General features: G+C 36.1%; 1 protein-coding gene and 1 pseudogene across 1 annotated transcript; both read left to right on the plus strand.

Annotated features, from left to right (window-relative positions):
* The first annotated feature begins 6,348 nt into the window (after positions 1-6,348).
* Positions 6,349-11,847, plus strand: LOC142621578 (alkylbase DNA glycosidase-like protein mag2). Its single transcript, XM_075794870.1, has 2 exons — positions 6,349-7,778; positions 11,352-11,847. The coding sequence occupies exons 1-2, from the start codon at positions 6,604-6,606 to the stop codon at positions 11,371-11,373; spliced, it is 1,197 nt and encodes a 398-aa protein (XP_075650985.1). The 5' UTR covers positions 6,349-6,603; the 3' UTR covers positions 11,374-11,847.
* A 6,490-nt stretch (positions 11,848-18,337) lies between these two features.
* Positions 18,338-21,168, plus strand: LOC142644577 (uncharacterized; annotated as a pseudogene).
* The last annotated feature ends 235 nt before the right edge of the window (positions 21,169-21,403 follow it).

Here is a 21,403-nt window from a genome sequence, read left to right on the forward strand (position 1 = left end):
TAGCTGCTGTAACAGCCTGTAGAGCCAATTTTGAAAAATCATATCTGACTCAATTCTGATCGGAATTGTCTCTTTCTTGTGCTCAAAGTGAAGCCCCGGATGTCTAGTTTCTGGGAAAATTAATCTCATTCATAGATTCAATGTATTCTGAGAGATATCAATGAAATGGTGAGCATAGGTCATTTGTTAGAAAATGGTTTCAGCACAATTAACATTAATAGGTCCCAAATTAGTTTCCAATTAACATTAATAGGTTTCAATCACTCCCATTTCAGACCTAATTGATTCCAAATTTACTCTAATTAAAAGATAATTGCACAAATTACTCATTGAATAATTAATATTTAATTATTTAGTTAATTAGGTGTATGCAACCTTACCATAAAATGTAGTCCTAACTAATCAAATAATGACACATCATTAATCTCAAATTGATTATAATTACAACCAATTGGAATCAAGTGTTCATAATCACATTGTAAGAGGCAAAATTTTCAGCCAATTATAAAATGCCACATCAAAGTTTAGTGGCAAATTCTAAATTAATGTCATTAAATTAATTAAATTAGATGATGACATGTGTCATCCAAATTGGCATCACATTGGCATATCAAAATTTGCCACGTGTCATTTGGCCCACAAGATAAAGATAAATTTCCTATTCAAAGTTTATGGGTAATTATCTTTATTAAAATAAATAAATAAATAAAATAAAGATAAATTTTCTATTCAAAATTGGTAGATAATTATCTTTATTAAATAAATTAAACAAAGATAATTATTTATCTTTGTTGATTATTATCTTTATCAAAATATGATCTTTATCAAAATAGATAAATAGAGATAATTATCTCTAAGAAGAATTTAGGCCAATCAAAAGTCTGCTACATACTTTCAAGCATATCAATTCATAGTGGAGCTTATCATCTAATATCATTATAAATAGAGGACATCCCTTCTAATTTTCGGGAGGAAGTTTTCAAGAAACCCAAGCTCTGGAGAAATTTTGTCTCAAGAATCTTTGAAGAACTTGAAGAACATTTGAAGAACTTGAAGAACATTCGAAGGGCTTGAAGAACTTGAAGGACAACAAATCTCTAACAAGCTTAAAGCCAGAGATTTGTTGTGAAGACCATTTGATCCATCTTTCAACCAAATTGAAGAAGATTTCGCGTTGGAGTCAAGACCATAAGGAAGATAGAATCAGAGGAGCATTTGTCAAAACTGAGATTGAACTCATTACTTGATTAATACAAAATATATATTTGTAGAACTCATTTTTTTTCAATTTGTTTGATTTTCTTCAATTGAGAAATTTGTGTTTACACACATATAATCAGACTCAATTTGTGATAGTGCATCCTGGCCATTAAAACTTGATTTGATGATAACTTTCAATCTGATGGTTCGATTAGGGCTTATGACCAGTCGATTTGATCGTTACAACATCAAGATCATTTTGGTGACATGAGATTAAGGATCTAATGACCAGAATCAAGATGCATATTTTCAATGTGAAATTACCCTTTTACCCTCCATGTGAGGTTAAATGCAGGTTGCAAAATGAGATGTCAACAGACATACATGCTTATTAATAATGTCATGTAATGGAATAAGTTGTAATAAGTAATTCGTGTTAACTGTCAACTAAATGCATATGGAAGAGAGCTTGCTATGTTTATTCATTAGCATTATGTGTTTTTATATATATATTTTTTTGTTACTAGGGATTGATTTGGGTATTCCAAGAGGCACACCATTCACTAATCTTATAGAAGATAACTATAATGATTATATGTCTAGATCTTCACATATTAGTGATGAAGACAGTGTTCCATAAGCCCAAACATTCAGCCAAATGTCTCCACCCCAAGTGGTGGAGAAATTTAGAATGAAACAACTGAAGGAAGAAACAGAGATTATGATAATAGATGTAAGTACGTTGTCTTCAGTGCAGCAAGAATATTCATTAGCGCCAAATGGAGATTTTTGAAAAACAAAGGTCTAGTCATTAGACTATTATATTCATCAATGCTCTTGTTTTGTATGATTAAGAGAGTGCTTAAAACTTTTTTTTTTTTGTTAAAATATGATTCTACTAACTAAGGATATATGTTGGGTCACTCACTTTTTTTTGTTGCAATGTGATCCTACTGTACTATATACATATATCCAAGATAATGTTCAGCTTTACAGCTAATTTCCATTAGCTTTTAAAATGTAAAGCTTCTTTTGTATCAGTAGCTTGCTACAATGAAACAGGCAGGTTTAGTGTTTAGTATTAACTGTGAAATGTCAATCTTCTTTTGTATTGATGTTTTTATTCTTTAATGTTGTATTGATGAGATTCATATATGCTTCCCATGACTAGCCGCTGTTGGTTTCATCACCTATTTGCTGGTTGTTGATAGGAGGAGTGGGGTTAATTTAATACATAATGTTCTTTACAATTGTGTGTCAGTTCTAGATTTTATTCTTAAGCTGAAACAATATTGTCTTAGCCAACAAATGAGAGACTATGCGATCTTCATGAATACTTCTAATTGTGGCTTGATCTTCATGACTATGTGTTTTGTACAAGTACTTTAAAAATTCTATGTAATTTGAAATTTATCAATCTATGTAAATCTTGAAATTTATCAAGTCTTTTTGAAACATATGACTATTGAGAAATATTACCATTTGAAAATTATGATAAGAATTTAGAAACACCATAATCGAGTTACCATAAAAGCTCTAAAGATTCTAACCTTTGGTTTTTTTCTTTCTAAAGTAAGTAACTGTCATCAACTAGTACTATTATGATGTGAAATTTTATTTTATGAGTAATTCATTGCATTGTGTGTGTCTACTCTTTAAACTTTAAAGGTGTAAATGCACTTTTAGTCCCTACATTTTGCATTTTTTCCATTTTGGTCCCTACATTTTGATTTTTCCACTTTTAGTCCCTAATCCAATTAACGCCTATCATTTTGGTCCTTTTTGTCACCCCACTAATAGCAGAATCTAATGTGGCTGATAGTGCACTTAAAAAAACTATATTAAAGCCCATAATTACACCGTGGCATAGCCCATCCCAGCCACATGGCTCTGTCACCCCACATGGCTTTTCCTTCATAAACACCGTAGCAAACTCCAGCACTACTCACATCCTTTCTTCATCGTTAGAACATCCAATTTTACTTAAAGACATAAGATTTGGCACATATCCGATACTCTTATCCAAAAGAATGCTACAGTTCTTTGTAGAAACACAGCCCCTTGAATTAGGGACTAAAAGTGAAAAAATCAAAATGTAAGGACCAAAATGGAAAAAGTGCAAAATGTAGGGACTAAAAGTGCATTTAACCAACTTTAAACTAGTCCTAGTCAATCATCGTTATATCTATCTTCCCTCTCTAAATTCTCCTCAATCACTTTAGTTTCACACGACATAGACACAACCATCACATCCCCCAATCATTATGACTTCACTTCCACCATTTCCCTAAACCCCCAATTACCACCACCTACATCATTACATTTCCACCTCCCAATACAACCATCCATGGGCAAACAAACCTAACCCAAACTCAAACAGAGCCCCAACATGACTCCACCACCACCATAACAACCATCAACACAACCACCATAATCATGGGAGCCACCACACCAACTCCAACCCTAATAGAAATAACTTATTCTTCAATCGAAACAACCAATGCTGCAGTAGTAGTAGCAACAACTAAAATCCAAACCTCATCTCTCCCTTCCAAAATCCCCTTTCGTACTCAAAAGATTCAAAAACTCTCACCTAACTCGAATTCCCCCCCCCCCTAAAATAAACCCAAAATATTAAGGAGTTAATAAGAAATTGAAAAATATTAAAGACTAAATAAGAAATTTACCTCTAATGTGTCAACGTAAACATTTGTTTAAAGTGGTGAAAATCTTTAAGTCCAATGTAGTAAAAGAACAATATATTTTATGAGTTTATATGTTAATGAGTTGATCATTAGATTGGTCTTAGGCATGTGTAGGGTTGGGTCTCTTTTCCCAACAATAACTTTTTATTATCATATTTTATTTTTGTGTTGTTATGTCTGCACACATCCATTAGATTATTTTGAACATGATATATATTCATAATATTTCATTCATAAAAAAAATGTTTACTAAGAAACTTTTTAGAGAAAATATTTGTGAGCATATATCCGCATAGAGTTAAAGAGAGAGAAAGAAACACAATTCAGTTCGTTGAATACGAAGAATTTTAGTGCTTTTTCTATGTGATGTTGATCAATTTTTAATTATTTAACCGATTTTTGTATTTATTGTTCGGTCAGTGAGCTATATGATTATTTTACAAATTTCTTCTATTTATTATTCTTGCATGTAGAATTTATTTGTATTATTGTTTGTGGCTAGACCTTTGCATACTATTTTTATTTATTTAATCCCAAAAATAAATAATTTTCTGAGTTATTTATTTTACAGATTTCTTCTATTTATTGTTCTTGTCCAACAACTATTGCCCCATTCTTTTCTGGTTTTTATTTTTTTATTTTTTTAAAGAACTTATTTAGTAATAATATATATTTTTCTTAATATCAATATTTAGTAACAATATAATCCAAAAGGACAATATGAAAACACATGATTAGCATCGAACGTCAATAAAAAATGTAATGATGTGAATTCAGCAACAATTTTTATTATTATTTATTTATAATGATGGTGAATTCAGAGAAAAACAAAAACAAAAGCAAAAACGAAAAATGTATAACTCTTAATTTTTCTCCACTGGACCACAGGTTTATATATAAAACACTTATCTGCCTAACAGGCCCAGTTTGGTTCCAGATGTAGGCCCATTGAGGTGGGCAACCCCGCCCTACTATTACGAACCTCTAACCTTGGTCTTGGACGATGGATTGGGCTTGGTGTTTTTGTTTTATTTATCTTCTCTGACTCTTTGTTGGAATTACTAGAAAAAGTATCAGTTTAGTACCTGAAAGGGACTAAATTATTGGCAATTGGACTAGGTTGAGTTAGTAAAATTGGAAAAAAAAACATAGTTGCGCACAGTTTAAAAAAGACATTGTTGAAAGAGACTTAAATCTGTTAAGAGTTTTTAAAGTAACACTAACAAATATTGAGTTTTTTGTTTTTTTTTTTTTTTTTAATAGGAGCTAATATTGAGTTTTTCTACCGACTAATATTGAGTTGGTAGAATCCTGTTCGTCCATTTTGAAAATGATGGACTAAATTTTCCCACGCAATCAATATTTAAAGTTTTAAACTAATATTAATTATCACTAATTTGATATATATTTAAATAATTGATGGTTTTTTTTTTAAAAAATAATAATTGATGGTTTGACAAAATACAATTCACTCATTTCAATAAATATGATTTTAGAAACATCATATAGTTAACAACTTATCATAAGAGCTCTAAAGATTCTAACTTTTTTGTGTGTGTTTCTGAAGTTAGTAACTCTCATCAACTACCACCATTATGATGTGAATGTTTCTTTTATGAGTGATTCATCTAATTGTTTAGATATAAAATATAATATAATAATATCTACTTCGTATGATTTTTTATAAATTTCCATATCCTAGTTTTTTATTTGCCTCTCTATCCATCAAAAGTAATATGAATAATTCATAATTCTATCTTTAAAATAAGAGACGCTTATGGTTTTGTCGATACCTTAAACAATTTTTTTTTCTCCATGTTACTAAATCTCTAATTTCAACAACATTATATGAGAAATGATTGAATTCAATTATTCACTGTAGTTACTTTTCATCTTTCAACTTTTTTTTAGAAAAATTGTTCTTGCAAAAATATGGTTTGAAACCACCTTACTAAACATAGCTATTTAATTATTTTAAAAGTACAATTTTTTGTGTCACAATTTTGATGCGGCAGACAACAAGTGATTGTCTATATTATTTTTATATAAGTCAATAATTTTTTTGTCACTATTTATAACGTCAAAATTATGGTAGTAGTCTTAAACTTTCTCTACTAAAAAATGAAAAAATTTTAAAAAAATATTATTTTCTTAATATTCTTACGACAAATTATATAGAGTCAATTTTAATCACTAATAGACAAAAGTATTTTTGGAGATAGTTTCGCATTTGAATACTCATGTGATGCTTATTCTAGTCTCGAGGAGGACGATAATTGATGATTCACGTGTAACACGCGCAATAGAAGAGAGCGTGAAGCAGCAGTTCTAATAGGATGAAACTTTTCCGCCTGGGACGGAACCGGACGCCACTAGACTTGTATACACTGAGATGCGAGAGAGAGAGAAATCATAAAAAAAAGTGACCGAGTTGTGTGTGTTTCCTCTTTAAAGTTTTAAACTTTAAACTTATTATAGTCCATTAGTCCTAGTCAATCCTCAATATCTCTCTATCTATCTATCTATCTATCTATCTCCCCTTCTCCAAAATACTCTTCAATCAGTTCAGTTTCACACAAACACACAACTATCACATCCACAACACCATTATGCCTTCAATACTCCCACCATTTTCCTAAACCCCACCAATCCCCACCACCCACATCATCACATTTTCCACCTCCAGAGACCACAATCCATGGGTGAACAAACCCAAACGGAGCCCCACCTTGACTCTACCACCACCACCACCACCACAACTGTCAGCACAACCACCGCAATCGTGGAAGCCACCGCACCAACTCCAACCGCAACAGAAATAACTAATTCCCCAACCGAAATAACCAATGCAGCAGCAGAAACAGCCGCAGCCGCAGCCACGACCCAAACCTCATCTCCCCCTTCCAAAATCCCCTTCCGTCCTCGAAAGATCCGAAAACTCTCACCCGACCCGAATAATTCCCCTCAAACCCTTGCAATCACCACCCAAACCCAAACCCAAACTCCGAAACCGAAATCCACCAAATCGAAAACCGCTCAGCCCCGCGCAATCCAATCCATACCTCGAATCGCGGCGAGGTCTCTCTCTTGCGACGGCGAGGTCGAAATCGCTCTCCGCCATCTCCGAAGCTCGGATCCGATTCTCTCTCCCTTAATCGATATCCACCAACCACCAGTGTTCGACACTTTCCAAACCCCATTCTTAGCCCTAACCAGAAGCATTCTCTACCAGCAGCTCGCCTACAAAGCCGGAACTTCAATCTACACTCGCTTCATCTCCCTCTGCGGCGGCGAGCCCGGCGTTCTCCCCGACACCGTTCTCGCCTTGACCCCTCAGCAGCTCCGCCAAATCGGCGTCTCCGGCCGAAAAGCCAGTTACCTTCACGACCTAGCGAGAAAATACCAGAACGGAATTCTATCCGATTCGGCGATTGTAAATATGGACGACAAGTCGCTGTTCACTATGCTCACTATGGTCAATGGGATTGGCTCTTGGTCCGTACACATGTTCATGATTTTCTCTCTCCATAGACCAGACGTGCTTCCGATCAACGATCTCAATGTCCGTAAAGGTGTTCAGTTACTCTACAATCTCGAGGAATTGCCTCGCCCCTCGCAGATGGATCAATTGTGTGACAAGTGGAGGCCTTACCGCTCCGTCGCGTCGTGGTATATGTGGCGGCTGGCTGAAGCGAAAGGAGCTCCTTCAAGTGCGGCTGCTGTCGCCGCCGGAGCTAGTTTGCAGCATCAACAGCAGCAGCAGCAGCAGCAACAACAGCAGCAACAGCAACAGCAACAACAACAGCAGGAGGAACAGCAGCACCATCAGCAGCATCAGATGATTGATCCAATTAATAGCATTCTCAATCTTGGGTATGATTACCTTCGCTATGATTCATGATTTTTCTTTCCTATGCAGTAGAAAAGGTCGAATTTTCGTGTAATTCTTGCAAGTTCTGTTGTTACTGGATTGTGGAAAATTTGTGCTCATAGGGCTGATTGCTACAAAATTTTCATTTCTTGTTCAAGTGTATCTGAACTTGTTTGATGATCATGGATGGGTTTTTGGAACTGTTATGGCGTAAGTATGGCATTGTTTTGCTTGGTGTCTTAGAAGTTAAAAAAAAAAAAAAAAAAGATTTTGTTTAAAAAATTGTGTTTCTGATGCTCGTTATTCTGCTTATAGCGTGTATTGGGAGATGGATTGTATTTTTGTTAGAATAGCTGTAACATCCAAAGTTGTGTTCCAATTGTTTCGCAATTGTGCTTCCCATTCTCGGTGGGAGCATGCATTTTATTTTTTGGGGGGTTTGCTTTCTGTATTTATTTCTTATGTCCTTTTAAGTATTTTTTGGTTGTTGGATAATCTTTTAGGTGTTTTGTGACATGGCTAACTAGCATTTTGAATCTGCATCTTGTAATGATTTTTTGATGCATGTTGAATAGACACGTGTTGTCAAGTGTGAGTTCTCCTCTTTAATCTGTAACGAAAGAAAACACATGTGCATTGTGTTTTTTGCCTACCAAATTGACACTGTAGTCATGGTTTAACACGTATTGGACACGTATTCTAAATGATCGGTTGTAAGGAACTGAAGAAGAGAAAAGCCTTATCCACTGTAGACTCTCCTTGCCATATGGAGAATAGAACTACTTGGCCACACGTGTTGAAATCTGTTAAATATGATGTTAAAATTGCTGAGGAAAGAAATTAATCGGCATGTGATGTTAAAGAAAGAATAAGGAAATTTGTCTACTCTTTTCCATATGAAGAAAAATAAAAAACTACGTGTCGAGGCATCGTATAAGTTTAAGATTATCTTCAATGTCTGTTTGTTTGGAAAATATACAAGAAACACCTTGACCATTATCTTATCACTTAGTCCATCTAAGGAGGAAATGCAAAAATTTGGAACACAATAAATGTACAATCATGAATGTCAATTGAAGGAAGAAAAGAAAAACATAGTTTCCACTTGAAGGAGGTTGTTTTGAGGCATAAATTATTTTTCATATAATTTAGTGCGTGGTTGTGTTTTTCCTTTTTCTTTTTGCATACATTTTTTGTATTTTCTAGAATCTTTGAGAATCAGGTCCTCTCGTTCCCTCTCCAAATCATTCCTATGTTGCATCTCCCTCCCTTTGTCAAGCCTTTCCTTTAATGGTTGGGAGAAGCATTCACTTTTTGTAGCTTGGCAAGCATTTTTTCCAGTCCTATTCAAATAGGGGGGTGGTTTGGTTTGAACATAGGCTCAAATATGATTTGAAGGTCCTAGCTATGCCATGTGTTCAATACAATATCTGGAAAGCTGCGGGGAGTACAAAAGAGGGTGCTTTCTTGTGTTGCACAGAAAAAAGAGAAGGACCTAAGAGAAGACGCTCTTCTCTTATGGCCATTTTGGATGGAGGGGGAGTAGAGTAGAGTTGGCTAGAGATTAGCTAACTGGCCATTAGGTTTCTTCCTCCCGCACCCCCCTCTTCCCCCAAAATTGGTAGCGAGGGTAAGATGAGCAATGAAGCTATAGCTCACCTTTCCCGCTATCTGCCTTTAAGTGATAGAGGAGCTTGATAGCCCACCCAAAAAAAAAAAAAAAATCTAGAAGGGACTAACGTACTTAAATGATGAATGTTCCATTGAGAATTGGAGATACTCTAGATAACAGTTAATAGAATGCATGAAAAAGTTGTCACAAATCAAAGAAAAAGTTAATCCTCTCCTTTTAGTTCTTTTTGTGGTACTTTGCTTAAAGTTGTCATGTGGCATCTCATGAGGAGTGGGCCTCTTACATCAAAAGGTTTGTGAATTTGAGTTACCATTCCTTCGTGAAAAGCTCACCTGAAAGTGGAAGGTCCAATTTTGGGCCAGAACAACCGTCCTCAAGTGCAAAGTTATCTGAAAATGGAAGGACTATAACATTTTCATTTGAGTTTGACACTTGGAATATTTGCTGCAAGTGATATTGTGGAGAGTCAAATGCTTCGTCAACTGTTAGAGAAATTTGAAATTATATGTGAAAGTGGTGTCATTCCCTTCTTTGGCTGGAGGTTTGTTGGGTTTTTCAGGTTTTCACTTGGGTCTGGAGGGGTGTGCAACAGCCGGAGGAGGATCATCTCTCTCTCTTTGGCTGTAATTTTTCGGATGGCAAGATGGAGGGAGGAGCTGCCATTGGAGGGGCTGGGTTATCACTCAGTTGGGTGACTATCTCTCTTTATGGAGAGTTGGGTTACTGTTGAGATTGAATTGATTTGGTTTTGGATTGGGGTAGACCTGTTTCTAATGGGTTTGGGTTTGTCCAAATAAGATGTTTATCAATTGTTAAAGGTATTTTAATCATTTAAAAAACTATCTATAATGGTCAAAAATTATAAATTAAAGGACAAATTATAATTTCTTTAGTTAACCAAATAAAAGGACATATATATATATATTTATATAAATACAATGTTGTTTATAGTATGGTGTTAAATTCAAATTCTGAGTAATTTTGAACAAAATAAATGTCAACTCTTGGAAATTTTAGTTGTTGTAACTTTAAACTCTTGAAGAATCTATTACTCTTAGGATTTTTTAATTATCAGCAACCTAAAAAACCCTTTTATTATATGACATTGGTGATTGAGGGATTAAAACTCATGGCTCAGTACTTGTTGTAGAGTAGGTTGTTCTGGAGATCTTCATTCTTAACACATCCATTAGAATGTTTGTTGCCTTTCACTTAAATATTTCATATTGAACTTCCCTTTGTGGATTTCGTTTGTTCTTGTTCCTGTGATTGAAGTTTAAATTAAGGTACAGATGCAGTTTTGAACTATTACTAGTTTTTTTTTTTTTTTTGGTAATTTAAAATATCAATTTCAAGACCTGCACAAAGAGGTATATATTCTTGGTCAATTAATCTAAGTAGAGCTGAATACCAGAAGCTAGACTCCCTGCTTACACCTTATTAAGCTTCTGAGTAAGACTTTAAAAAGAGAACTGAAAAAAAGAAAGAAAAGGAATCATTGTGTGTGAATCCACCTATTAATGGGGAGGGAGCTGGATGCCACCAGGCCCCAAAGGACATGTTTTGCTTCATTCTATAATCTAAGGTTGGATATTTTCTTATTTAGTTCAAGGTGTCTCCAGAGGTCTTGTTGAACAACTACACAGACATCTCTAATTTATTCAATCTGATTGGGTCTATTTTCTTTCCAGGAAGATTTTATTTTTCATGTGATATAGCAACAGGATCGTGTCCTGTAAACACTTTAGGGGCAGCTATCCGTATTTTTTTCAGTAGTGTTTATTATTAAACCTTGGTAGGCTTTAGCTTTCATCCAAATAGGTTCCATGGTAAAGTTGTATGCCACTTAGGGATTGTTAAAGAGCTTGAAACAGTCAACTTCTCTGCTACTTATTCTTCATCTCTTTGTGATGCTTATTACCCTTCATGCCATGTGATATAGGGCCTGTGCTTGGGGACAATGATTTAGATTGAAATGAGAAGTTCGTGTATCATTCATCTCTGTCCATCCATCAGTCTGGGGGAATGTACTTCAGAGCAATGCAAGAGCAAGAATAGTCTAATGGGAAATTTTGGCGCTGAAGGTTCAGACATTCAAAGCCTTTGGAGATCAGTTTGTCGAACTATATTCAGTAAATCTTCTGTGAGATTAAATAAAGACTGTCTCTGCTAGGATTCTGTAATATTAATTGAAGGACAGCAATTTTAAGTTGTCTACATGTCTATTATAGGATTTAATAGAACAGTGCCACAAAAAATCTTTGAAGGTGGTTTGGCACTCTTGATGGATATTACTGGGATTTCCAAGCTAGTTTTTATTTATTTATTTATTTAAGATTTAGTATGCCCTAGTACCGAAAAGAGTCTCTGAATCTGTGAATTTGTCCTGCATTATTTATAAATTAGTCTTTGAAAATACCATCTTAAGGTTTTACACTTTTTCTGCAGTCTTCTTGTTTCCTTCTAAGTGAAATATCAATGAGCTTTTAGTAATGAGACCTGTGACTTTCAAGTGTAACATCTATACAGTGGGTAGCTGGTGGTACTCTCTGACCTGCTTCTCTCTTTCTCAAGTCTATGTGGCCTCATGTCTCCCGCAAAAGGATATTATGTTTATGGTGGTTCCCGTGTGTTGTGAGCAAGTTGGGTGTATACACCCGAAACATGATATACCCTCTTCATATCTCCCTCTCCGACCAAAAAGAAAAAAAAATGATGGGTCTTGCCCACCTTCTGCAAGACTGTTTTGCACTTAATCAACATTCTACTAACTTTAGGCATTATGAGGATTCTTTGATCAATTTTGTAGACAACCCTCCCGCCGGATAATACTTTTGTTTGGTATCCTATTATATTTGTTATTGTAACGAGTAACCTGGTACTTATATTTCTCATAAGAGCACATAAACTATCTGAGGATTCTCAATCCTCTATGTTATACGACTATGTTTTGGTCTCGTAAAACATTTGTGAATTGGGAGGTAATTACTGTGATCTGACTCTGATTCACATGCTACAAAAACATGAGAGGAATGAGAATAGAGCAAGAGGATGGGCACTGGATGGTAACTGGAGCAGATATCGAAGGAATGAAAGAGAAATGGAGATCAAAGAACACACACGATGGTAATTGGAGCACACTGATAATCATTAGACATAGTATGAGTGGTGTAGGACAATTCTTTAGGTTTTACAGTTTTTCTGAGCACATACTAATGCTTTTTTTTTTTTTGTTGATAGAAATGGGAAGTCTTATTTAATTATATTAAGTGTTTATACAACAATAGCTATATTCGGTCATCGGGAACATAGTCTACTACTCCTTAGGTCTGCTATATCCCTTACAAAACACTGATATACAAAACTGGAAGAGGTGTTATAGATAGTCAAAATATGTTGTTGGTGATTTCCCTGTTTCATTAGAGTGTCTCCGTTTTCATTTGCTTCATAGTAGATATGGCATACCTGAATCTTCCATGCTTGCGCCATAAGGCTTCTGCAATCACATATTAAAGAAAACACATCAAGAGGGAAATTAGAAGTTTTTCCAGTTAATCAGGATAACACTATCATAGAATCAATTTCAAGTTGGATAAATTTAAAACCCAATTTCCATGTCAATATGAGGCCCTGGCGTACTGCTCCTAGTTCTGCCATATTGTTAGTCGTTATGCCCATATTTAACAAAAAACCTAATATCCATACCCCATAGTTGTCTTTCAAAAGGCCCACTGCTCCTGCGATCCTTGGGTTATCTAAAGAACTACCATCCATGTTGAACTTTATAAACGATTCGGTCGGAGTGGTCCACTTGATAGTTTGAGTGGCCTTACTTTGAATTGGTTTATTAGGGCCTGCTAAGTAAAAATATTCGGTAGCGGCTTGGACTGTTTTGTAGACTAGTGTATGCTGGGAGCTAGACTGATTTTGAGATATATGCTCATTTCTAGCTAGCCATAAGTGTCAACATAGGAATGAAAAGTATATTTTCCAAGGAAGTTGCTGGTGCAGTATAACGCTATCAGTAGTAGTATTGGTTTGAAGCCAAGATTGTAAGGGTATTTGAAAAAGTGTAAGTGGCAGGATAGCCGGGGATTGACACCAGACCTCCTTAGCCCAAGGGCAATCTCTTAAGATATGGATCGTTGTTTCAGGATTGTTGCATCTAGGACATTGATCATTTATGGTTGGGTGAGAAAAAGCTAAGTATTACCTCGTAGGTGTTAAAGATTAGTGTCCTTAAATCCTATTGTATGATACTATGTATGATATTATGTATGACATTATGTATGACTTAATGTTGTAATTAATAAAATTGTTTTATTATAATCTAAAATAATGGTAACATGAATATTGAACATTATCATATAGTCCATGAGATGCATAGTATGTGATTTATGTGAAAAGTCACAGAAGATATAAATTACAAATTCTTTGTAAACTTAGAATTTTAGTTCGTAGTTAGTTATGAAATTGGGCATTTCATTTGCGAAAACTATAACATATCAACTAAAATGATTTGTTTTGATCATGGAAGTAGAGACTTCTAGTTGGTATGTTGATATGTTTTAAGAGTTAAAACAATTTGAACTGGACCGCTGTGAGATTTATTATTTTCCTAACAACTGTCAAATGAATAATAAATCTCGCAACTTTTATTTACATGAACTCTTAATTCTGAGAGGATAATGGACCTGATCATGAAATGTAGGTTACTTTAATATATCAGGAATGAGATCTAAAAACACGGTCAAAACTTCAGTATATTGGGCAGCCACATTTAGTGTTGATGGAACATATATTCTCAAGATGGAATTCATAGTCTCTTAACGAAGATACAAAATATTTCATTGAGATAAGTTTAATGTATTTCGTTATTCAGAGCGTTAGATCTAACCACTTAAGTAAGGAGTTTAAAGTATATATTTATGAAATCGGATTTCATAAATATATGATGAATAACATAGATGATTAAACCGGGTATTCAAGAATAAAAAGTAGTAATTTACAAAGTGGCAGTCTACATTCATGACTTTGTATTACTACAAATATTTTATGAAGGGTTGCGTTATAATAAAGTCTTAGGATATAATTTATAAATAAGGCCTAGAGTGCAACTATATTTATATAGTGGTATTAAATATAATTAATGGTAATTTTAGACTTGTCAAGAGTTGATAGAAAAGCCCAAGGCTCATTGAAGCTAGTGTCTTATTGGTTTCTTTTGGTCCTACTCCAAGCCACATACTAAAGCCCAATTGGAAAGGCCCAAAAGGCTAGCCCAATTAGATAATCAGTTATAAGAAGAGAAACATACATAATTTTGGTAAGAGAGATTATGAAATAATGTGTATGTGAGTGTGAGACACTCTCTTATTCTCCTTTTGAAAACTGATTGAGAGACCACATTTCTTAGGCATAACGTGAAATTGGAGTGAAAATTAAAAGTGTTCCCAAGTGCTTCTAATATTTGGTTTTGAATTTCACCGCATCAAGGTACACTCTCTTATTTTTATATTCTGAAACTTACATAACACATGTTAGCAATTGAGAATGAAGTAGATCTGATAATTTTCCGCTACGTATGTTTTAATGCAATGCAAACATGTATTTAACCAATAGTAGGAACCCAATTGTGCATGACTTTCCAAATGAATATTTGAATCTTTTTAGGACATTGTAACTTCCAGATCCAATTCCACAGCGGTTTATCTAGAGGGATATTTTTTTGTTGGTATAAATATTTCAAGGCTGAACTAACGGAGAAAATACCATTATTATGGGGCCACACCTTTTTTCTTTGAATTATGGTGAATGTTGCGTTTTTATTCACGAATTTTTAGGGAAAATCTATTTGGATCTTGGGATTTACCTATATGGGCTTGGGAATTATCTATATGGGCTTAGGAGTGGACTACCCCAGAAGCTTCTAAAATCTAGTCTTTTCTTCTTGTGTCTACAATACAATTGGCCTCCAATCCATGTTGTTAAGGTCTAAGAACCTTTATTTAACGCCGGAAGAAAGAAAGAAAAATGACATGAAATCCAATCATGTTGTTTTTCTAAATGACACTTAAAAATGTGAACAAAGTAAATGTATACATTCTCTATTAAGTTAATGTTGTAGCATATATTATGCTGGAAATAAATGAGAGATATTACTTGACTTTTTCTTGAAAATTAAACAATATGATTTTATGGTGGAGATGAGGCGTGAACCAAGTCATTGTCTTGAGACAAATCATGTCGTCTATGGTATATCCGATGTAGTTAGACAAAATATTTCTACACGTTGTCCCTTAGGATATAACAGTCCAACCACCTTTGCGGATTATCCTTGCAAGCTTACACCGCTCATAGGATATAAGCTCTCATGGTGGGCTTTTTGTGACTTTGGGCTGGGCTGCCTCCTGCTGTACTAGGCCCAAGTATTCTGGATAAGAGAGTCGGGACCGGCTCAACTGCAACTCACTTTGGTTTGGCTTTTGCTCAAACTATGCCTTGTTTGCCGAAACTTTAGTCACATACCCTTGGTAGGCGAAGTTACAGCAGAAAAAGTTATGGCAGAATGGGTGCAACAAAAAATAATGATAAACGAGATACACTATTGTTAGGCAAACTAAGTAAGCAATTTTTCATTAAAATAAGAGAAAAGAGCAAGTTGTAAGTATAATAATAAAGGCTGGAGGGGAAAACGATATCACTAAAGTTAGAGACAGAAGATGATTAGTTTACCACATTCAGTTTTGTTACGGGACTATGGCCAAGGAGGGAACTATTTCCTCAATGTGGGTAACCTCACAGGAAGATCCTGCCACAAAAATTACACACTTTGAGGGAACGGACCTGAATGGCTTGCACCCAAACAGATTCTTTTTCTTTAGCAGAGGGTAGGCTTTGAGAGGGAGAGAAGGAAAGAAAACCTATTGGTGCATACCTGCCATTCTACTCTCTCTCACTCTTTCTTTAACTCTCTTTTCCTCTATTTCACTATTTTAATTTTTCCTTTTGTTTTTCTTTCTTTCTTTTGTGTTTTCTTGTGCGATGTGATGGTGATCACTCTTGTGGTGATTGCTACTGTTGCCGACCACTCTACTGTGCACAGTAAAGGCCTTTTAAATATTGTCTGCCGCGACTGTTTTTTACATTTTGCCCCTTAACAATCTTTGTCTAGTTTGGGTGTCCTTGTTGACCACTACTAGTTTGTCACCACTACCTGTGCTGGCTGTGCCACTCTCCATTACCAGACAAAGAAGGCTATTTTGTTTGTTTGTTTGTTCACCGTGGCATTCTAATCTGCCACGGTGTGGATGTTTTCTCTTCCTATCCCTCATGGCATGCACCTAATGTTTCTAGCTCATCCTCCTCATTTTGAGTGATATGTCATCCCAACAGGATATTTCTCCTAAAATAGCTTGAGCGGGAACCCCAAAATAGGCTTCCCCTTCTCCCCACTGCCAGACCATACCCTCTCTTACCTCTGACCTATAACCCACCACTCCTGTATTGGTTGAGTACAGGCTGGTAGTGTCTGGGTCTTGTGCGGGCTCCACTTCCTGATACGTCCAAAACCTGTCCACTGCTCATGCGTTTGCCATGGTCTGGGGCTCGCCTGTGCACTTTGCCACCCATCCTTAACCTTTTATGGTGTGAACAGTCCTCTGGACTTTCCTTCTTTGTTAACCTACTTCTTTCAAGGGCTAGGCCTTGCTTGGGTTTTTCTCTTTTTAATCCATTCTTTGCTCCACTCGTAGCCTTGTTGCAATTCCTGCCATACCACTCTACTATTCTTGCCACGGTGTTATTTGACTAGTGTCTGCTGGGCCTGTTTGGGCCTGCTGCTCATCCTTCTTTCAATGTCTCCGTAAAGTCATTCATTCTACTTTTGGGCTTTCTTAGCCCGTTGCATTGCTTGCAAGCTCTTTTATCCCATTTCTTTCTCATTGGGTATCCTTGGCACATTTGCTTTCCTTGGGCATCCTCGGCTCATTTTCTAATTCTGCATTTCCATGAGCACTTTGCTAACTCTTTTGGACTTTCTTGACCCATATACTTTATCCTTCATCCTTGATCCTTGGAGCTCATGGGCTTTCCATCCACCCCTTTCCTTCTTACTTCATTACTTCGGGCCTGTTATGGCCCATTCTTACTTTTCTTCATTACCTAATGCCTATAGATTTACTACTTCCTCTTTTGGGCTCCTCTGGGCCAATTTGCTTTTCTCAAGACCCATTTATTTAATTTATGAGCTTATGATCCATTATTCCTGTCATTGATGGTTCTTTCCTATCAATCCACTCACTCTCTTCTTGCCTATATTGTTAGGCTTCTTCTTGTTGCTGGGCCTTCCAAAATGAGCATCAACAGTTCTCTATAATACTTTCTTTTCCCATAAACTTTAGTAAAAAATAACATATTTTTTTGTGAATAATAAGAAACAGTAGATGGTAAGTGCATAGAACAATAAGAAAAATTATATATATATAGAGCCGAACATGTAAATAGTCATAAAGTTGTTGAAATCAATATATAATCAATAGTTCTCTCTCTCTCTCTCTCTCTCTCTCTCTCTCTCTCTATATATATATATATATATATAAAATATAATATAATATAAAAACCTCACATGAACTTGTCTTTGCCAAAATCTATACGTTGAAAACAATTAAATGGAGTCAAATGCTATTGAAAATTAATAGCCCAAACGTGGCTAACCCTTAGATATCCATTAATGTTTTTCTTTGAAACTTTCACTATACACAATAATTACAACCAAAAATGGAAAACAATGATAATGCTTATGAACCATCAATGGTAAATTATATAAATATATAGTTGCATAATTGTACTCTCTTCTAGTCTTTGTAATTTTCGCGACAATAACAGGCATCTTATCCTCAACATCCACGTAATTCCTGCAATTATAAAATGGCCCAAAAGAGAGCTTCATGTGTCAATAATACAGAGAGTAAAACAAACAACAATATGAACCAAGAGAATTGTGGCCCTTGTTTCCCTGACCAACCTGTGGCCGATCTGTATCTTCCACTTTGGGCTAATTTACCAGCCTACCGGTCCAAGCCAGCCTTCATTTGGGCTGAGGATGGCTCGAACCATGCAACCAAAACCCTCACCTATGCTCAACTCAATGATTCTGTGCAGTCCATTTCTTCTCAGCTACTCATTCCTTTACAAAGAGGTGACACAGTTGTGATTTTATGCTCACCCGAACTTGAACTCGTTGAAATCATCTTTGGGTGCCAAAGAGCTGGTCTCTTGAGCGTACCGATTTTCCCACCAGACCCTTCTTTTCCAAAACAAAACTATCTCCATCTTGTTAGAGCTCTCTCACAAACAAAGCCTAAAGCCGCTATAGCTCACCGGGATTACATCACAAAAGTTCAGCAATACAATTCATCACCTTTCAATGACAAGAAGCTTGCACAGATGTTGCAAAATCTCAAATGGGTTTCCACGGATGATATCTGTTAGAGATATATTAGCCCATTAGCATAAGCCCAAGCCTAAGTCTACTTTGTGTGCAAGCCAAGTTTCCTACTTGTACTAGAAGTCTATTAGTTTAGGGTTTAGTCTGCTATATATACACATGTTATGGTTCATTGTAACACAGGATTTGTTCTATACTCTAATATATTATTGATGTAGCCCTTTAGGGTTTCCTCCGTGGATGTAGGCCGTTAGGCTGAACCACGTAATCCTCTTGTGTTATTGTATTCTATACTTTATGCTTTCGCTTCCGCATCCATAATAGCATATTCAACATGGTGTATCAATGCTAATATTTAACATGGTATCAGAGCTGCCTTCCTACGGCTATGGTTTTCTGTCCTTACGGTGTATTAAGAGCAATCTTTGTCTTCCTCAGTGTTCCTTCGCTGCGTTCATCTTCTTTGACTTTCTACTGCTGCCGTCAAATCTCTCCGGTATAGTCATGCCACTGATAGAAGTCGCATTAACACTGCAAGACCATTGTCTTCTTCAAACCACCGTCACAAAGCCAAACTTCATTCAAGGGATCTTCTCAACCTTATCAAATCTCAAGGTTTCATCAAGCTTCCACCTTGAATTTGAGAGGGGGTGTTAGAGATATATTAGCACATTAGCATAAGCCCAAGCCTAAGTCTACTTTGTGTGCAAGCCAAGTTTCCTACTTGTACTAGAAGTCTATTAGTTTAGGGTTTAGTCTGCTATATATACACATGTTATGGTTCATTGTAACACAGGATTTGTTCTACACTCTAATATATTATTGATGTAGCCCTTTAGGGTTTCCTCCGTGGATGTAGGCCGTTAGGCTGAACCACGTAATTCTCTTGTGTTATTGTGTTCTATATTTTATGCTTTCGCTTCCGCATCCATAATTGCATATTCAACATGGTGTATCAATGCTAATATTTAACAATATCAAAGATAACAAGGCGGGCTTTAAGTTTTCCTTTTCATTGTACAACGGTTGCAAACCAGACGAGGTGTATTTGGTTCAGTACACTTCTGGTGCAACTAGAATCCCAAAGCCAGTGCTTGTGACCGCAGGATCAGCAGCTCACGACGTTAGAATGGCTAGAAAATCCTATGATCTTCATCCAAACAGTGTAATAGTCTCTTGGCTGCCTCAGTACCATGACTGTGGTCTTATGTTTCTATTATTGACCATAGTATCTGGTGCAACATGTGTGCTAACAGCACCAGGAGCATTTGTTAATCGTCCAAGGCTATGGCTTGAGTTAATATCGGAGTTCAGTGCAACTTGCACTCCGGTTCCATCTTTCACGTTGCCACTTGTGGTCAAGCGAGGCGGGATTGGCCAAGGAACACTACCTATTACTCTATGGAGTTTGAGAAACCTAATTATTATTAATGAGCCTATTTACAGGGAGTCAATTGAAGAATTTGTGGATGTGTTTAAGCCTTTTGGGTTGAACCCATCATGTATATCTCCATCTTGTGGGTTAGCAGAGAACTGCACGTTTGTTTCAACAGCGTGGAGAGGCAATGAAGATTCTACTTCTTTTCCAAACATTCCAACTCACAACAAGCTCTTGCCTAGTGCAAGACTAGCTCCATGGTGCATGAATAATGAAGAAGAGGACATGGACATTATTGTAGTCAATGAAGAAACATGTGAGCCAGTTGAGGATGGGATTGAAGGAGAGATTTGGATTTCATCCCCCAGTAATGCCTCTGGTTATCTTGGCCACCCGTCTTTAACTAGTGAGGTGTTTCAAGGGAGACTCAGCAACAAGGTGAGCCAGTGCTTTGTCCGGGCAGGCGATAGAGGAATTGTTATAGGAGAAGAGAGGTTTCTTTTCGTGACCGGTCGATGTTCAGACACCATCAAGCTCCATAACAACCTAGAAATCCATCCTCACTACATAGAAACTACGGCTTACATAGTTGTCCAAAGTTTCTTAGAGGAGGTTGCCTTGTCGCGTTTAAGGTCTCAAATGCAATTGTGCTTGTTGCAGAGATGCAGAGAAGTGAAAAAGATATGACGGTGTTGAGGAGCATATATATGTGAAGGAATCAAGAAAAAGGTTTCGGAGGAAGAGAAGATTGAACTCGGACTAGTGGTTCTTATTAAAAGTAGGAGTGTGCCAAAAACTACTTCAGGTAAAATACAAAGATGGGCAGCCAAGAATAAGCTCGTAGGTGGCAAAATGAGTGTTGTAATGGAGGTTCGATTTGGCCATTATAGTAACTTTTTATTGGAAACAGTTCGTGGAAATAATGGGTGTTAACGTACACTCATATGTGGGCTTGGCCCATTTAGATTACTTATTTGTATTGCACACTGTACTACTTGTACTGCACTCATATTTACTTGTACAGCGCTCATATGCCTCCTATATAAAGGCACTCATGTATATTATTTTATTTGAGAAATACAATACTATTCAATTCAGTATTTCTAACATGGTATCAGAGCCACTGCTCTGACCTTTTCTTAGCAGTCTTGTCTTTATTGGTGTAACT

This window comes from Castanea sativa, chromosome 1, assembly GCF_040712315.1.
Source record: "Castanea sativa cultivar Marrone di Chiusa Pesio chromosome 1, ASM4071231v1".
Taxonomy (NCBI): domain Eukaryota; kingdom Viridiplantae; phylum Streptophyta; class Magnoliopsida; order Fagales; family Fagaceae; genus Castanea; species Castanea sativa.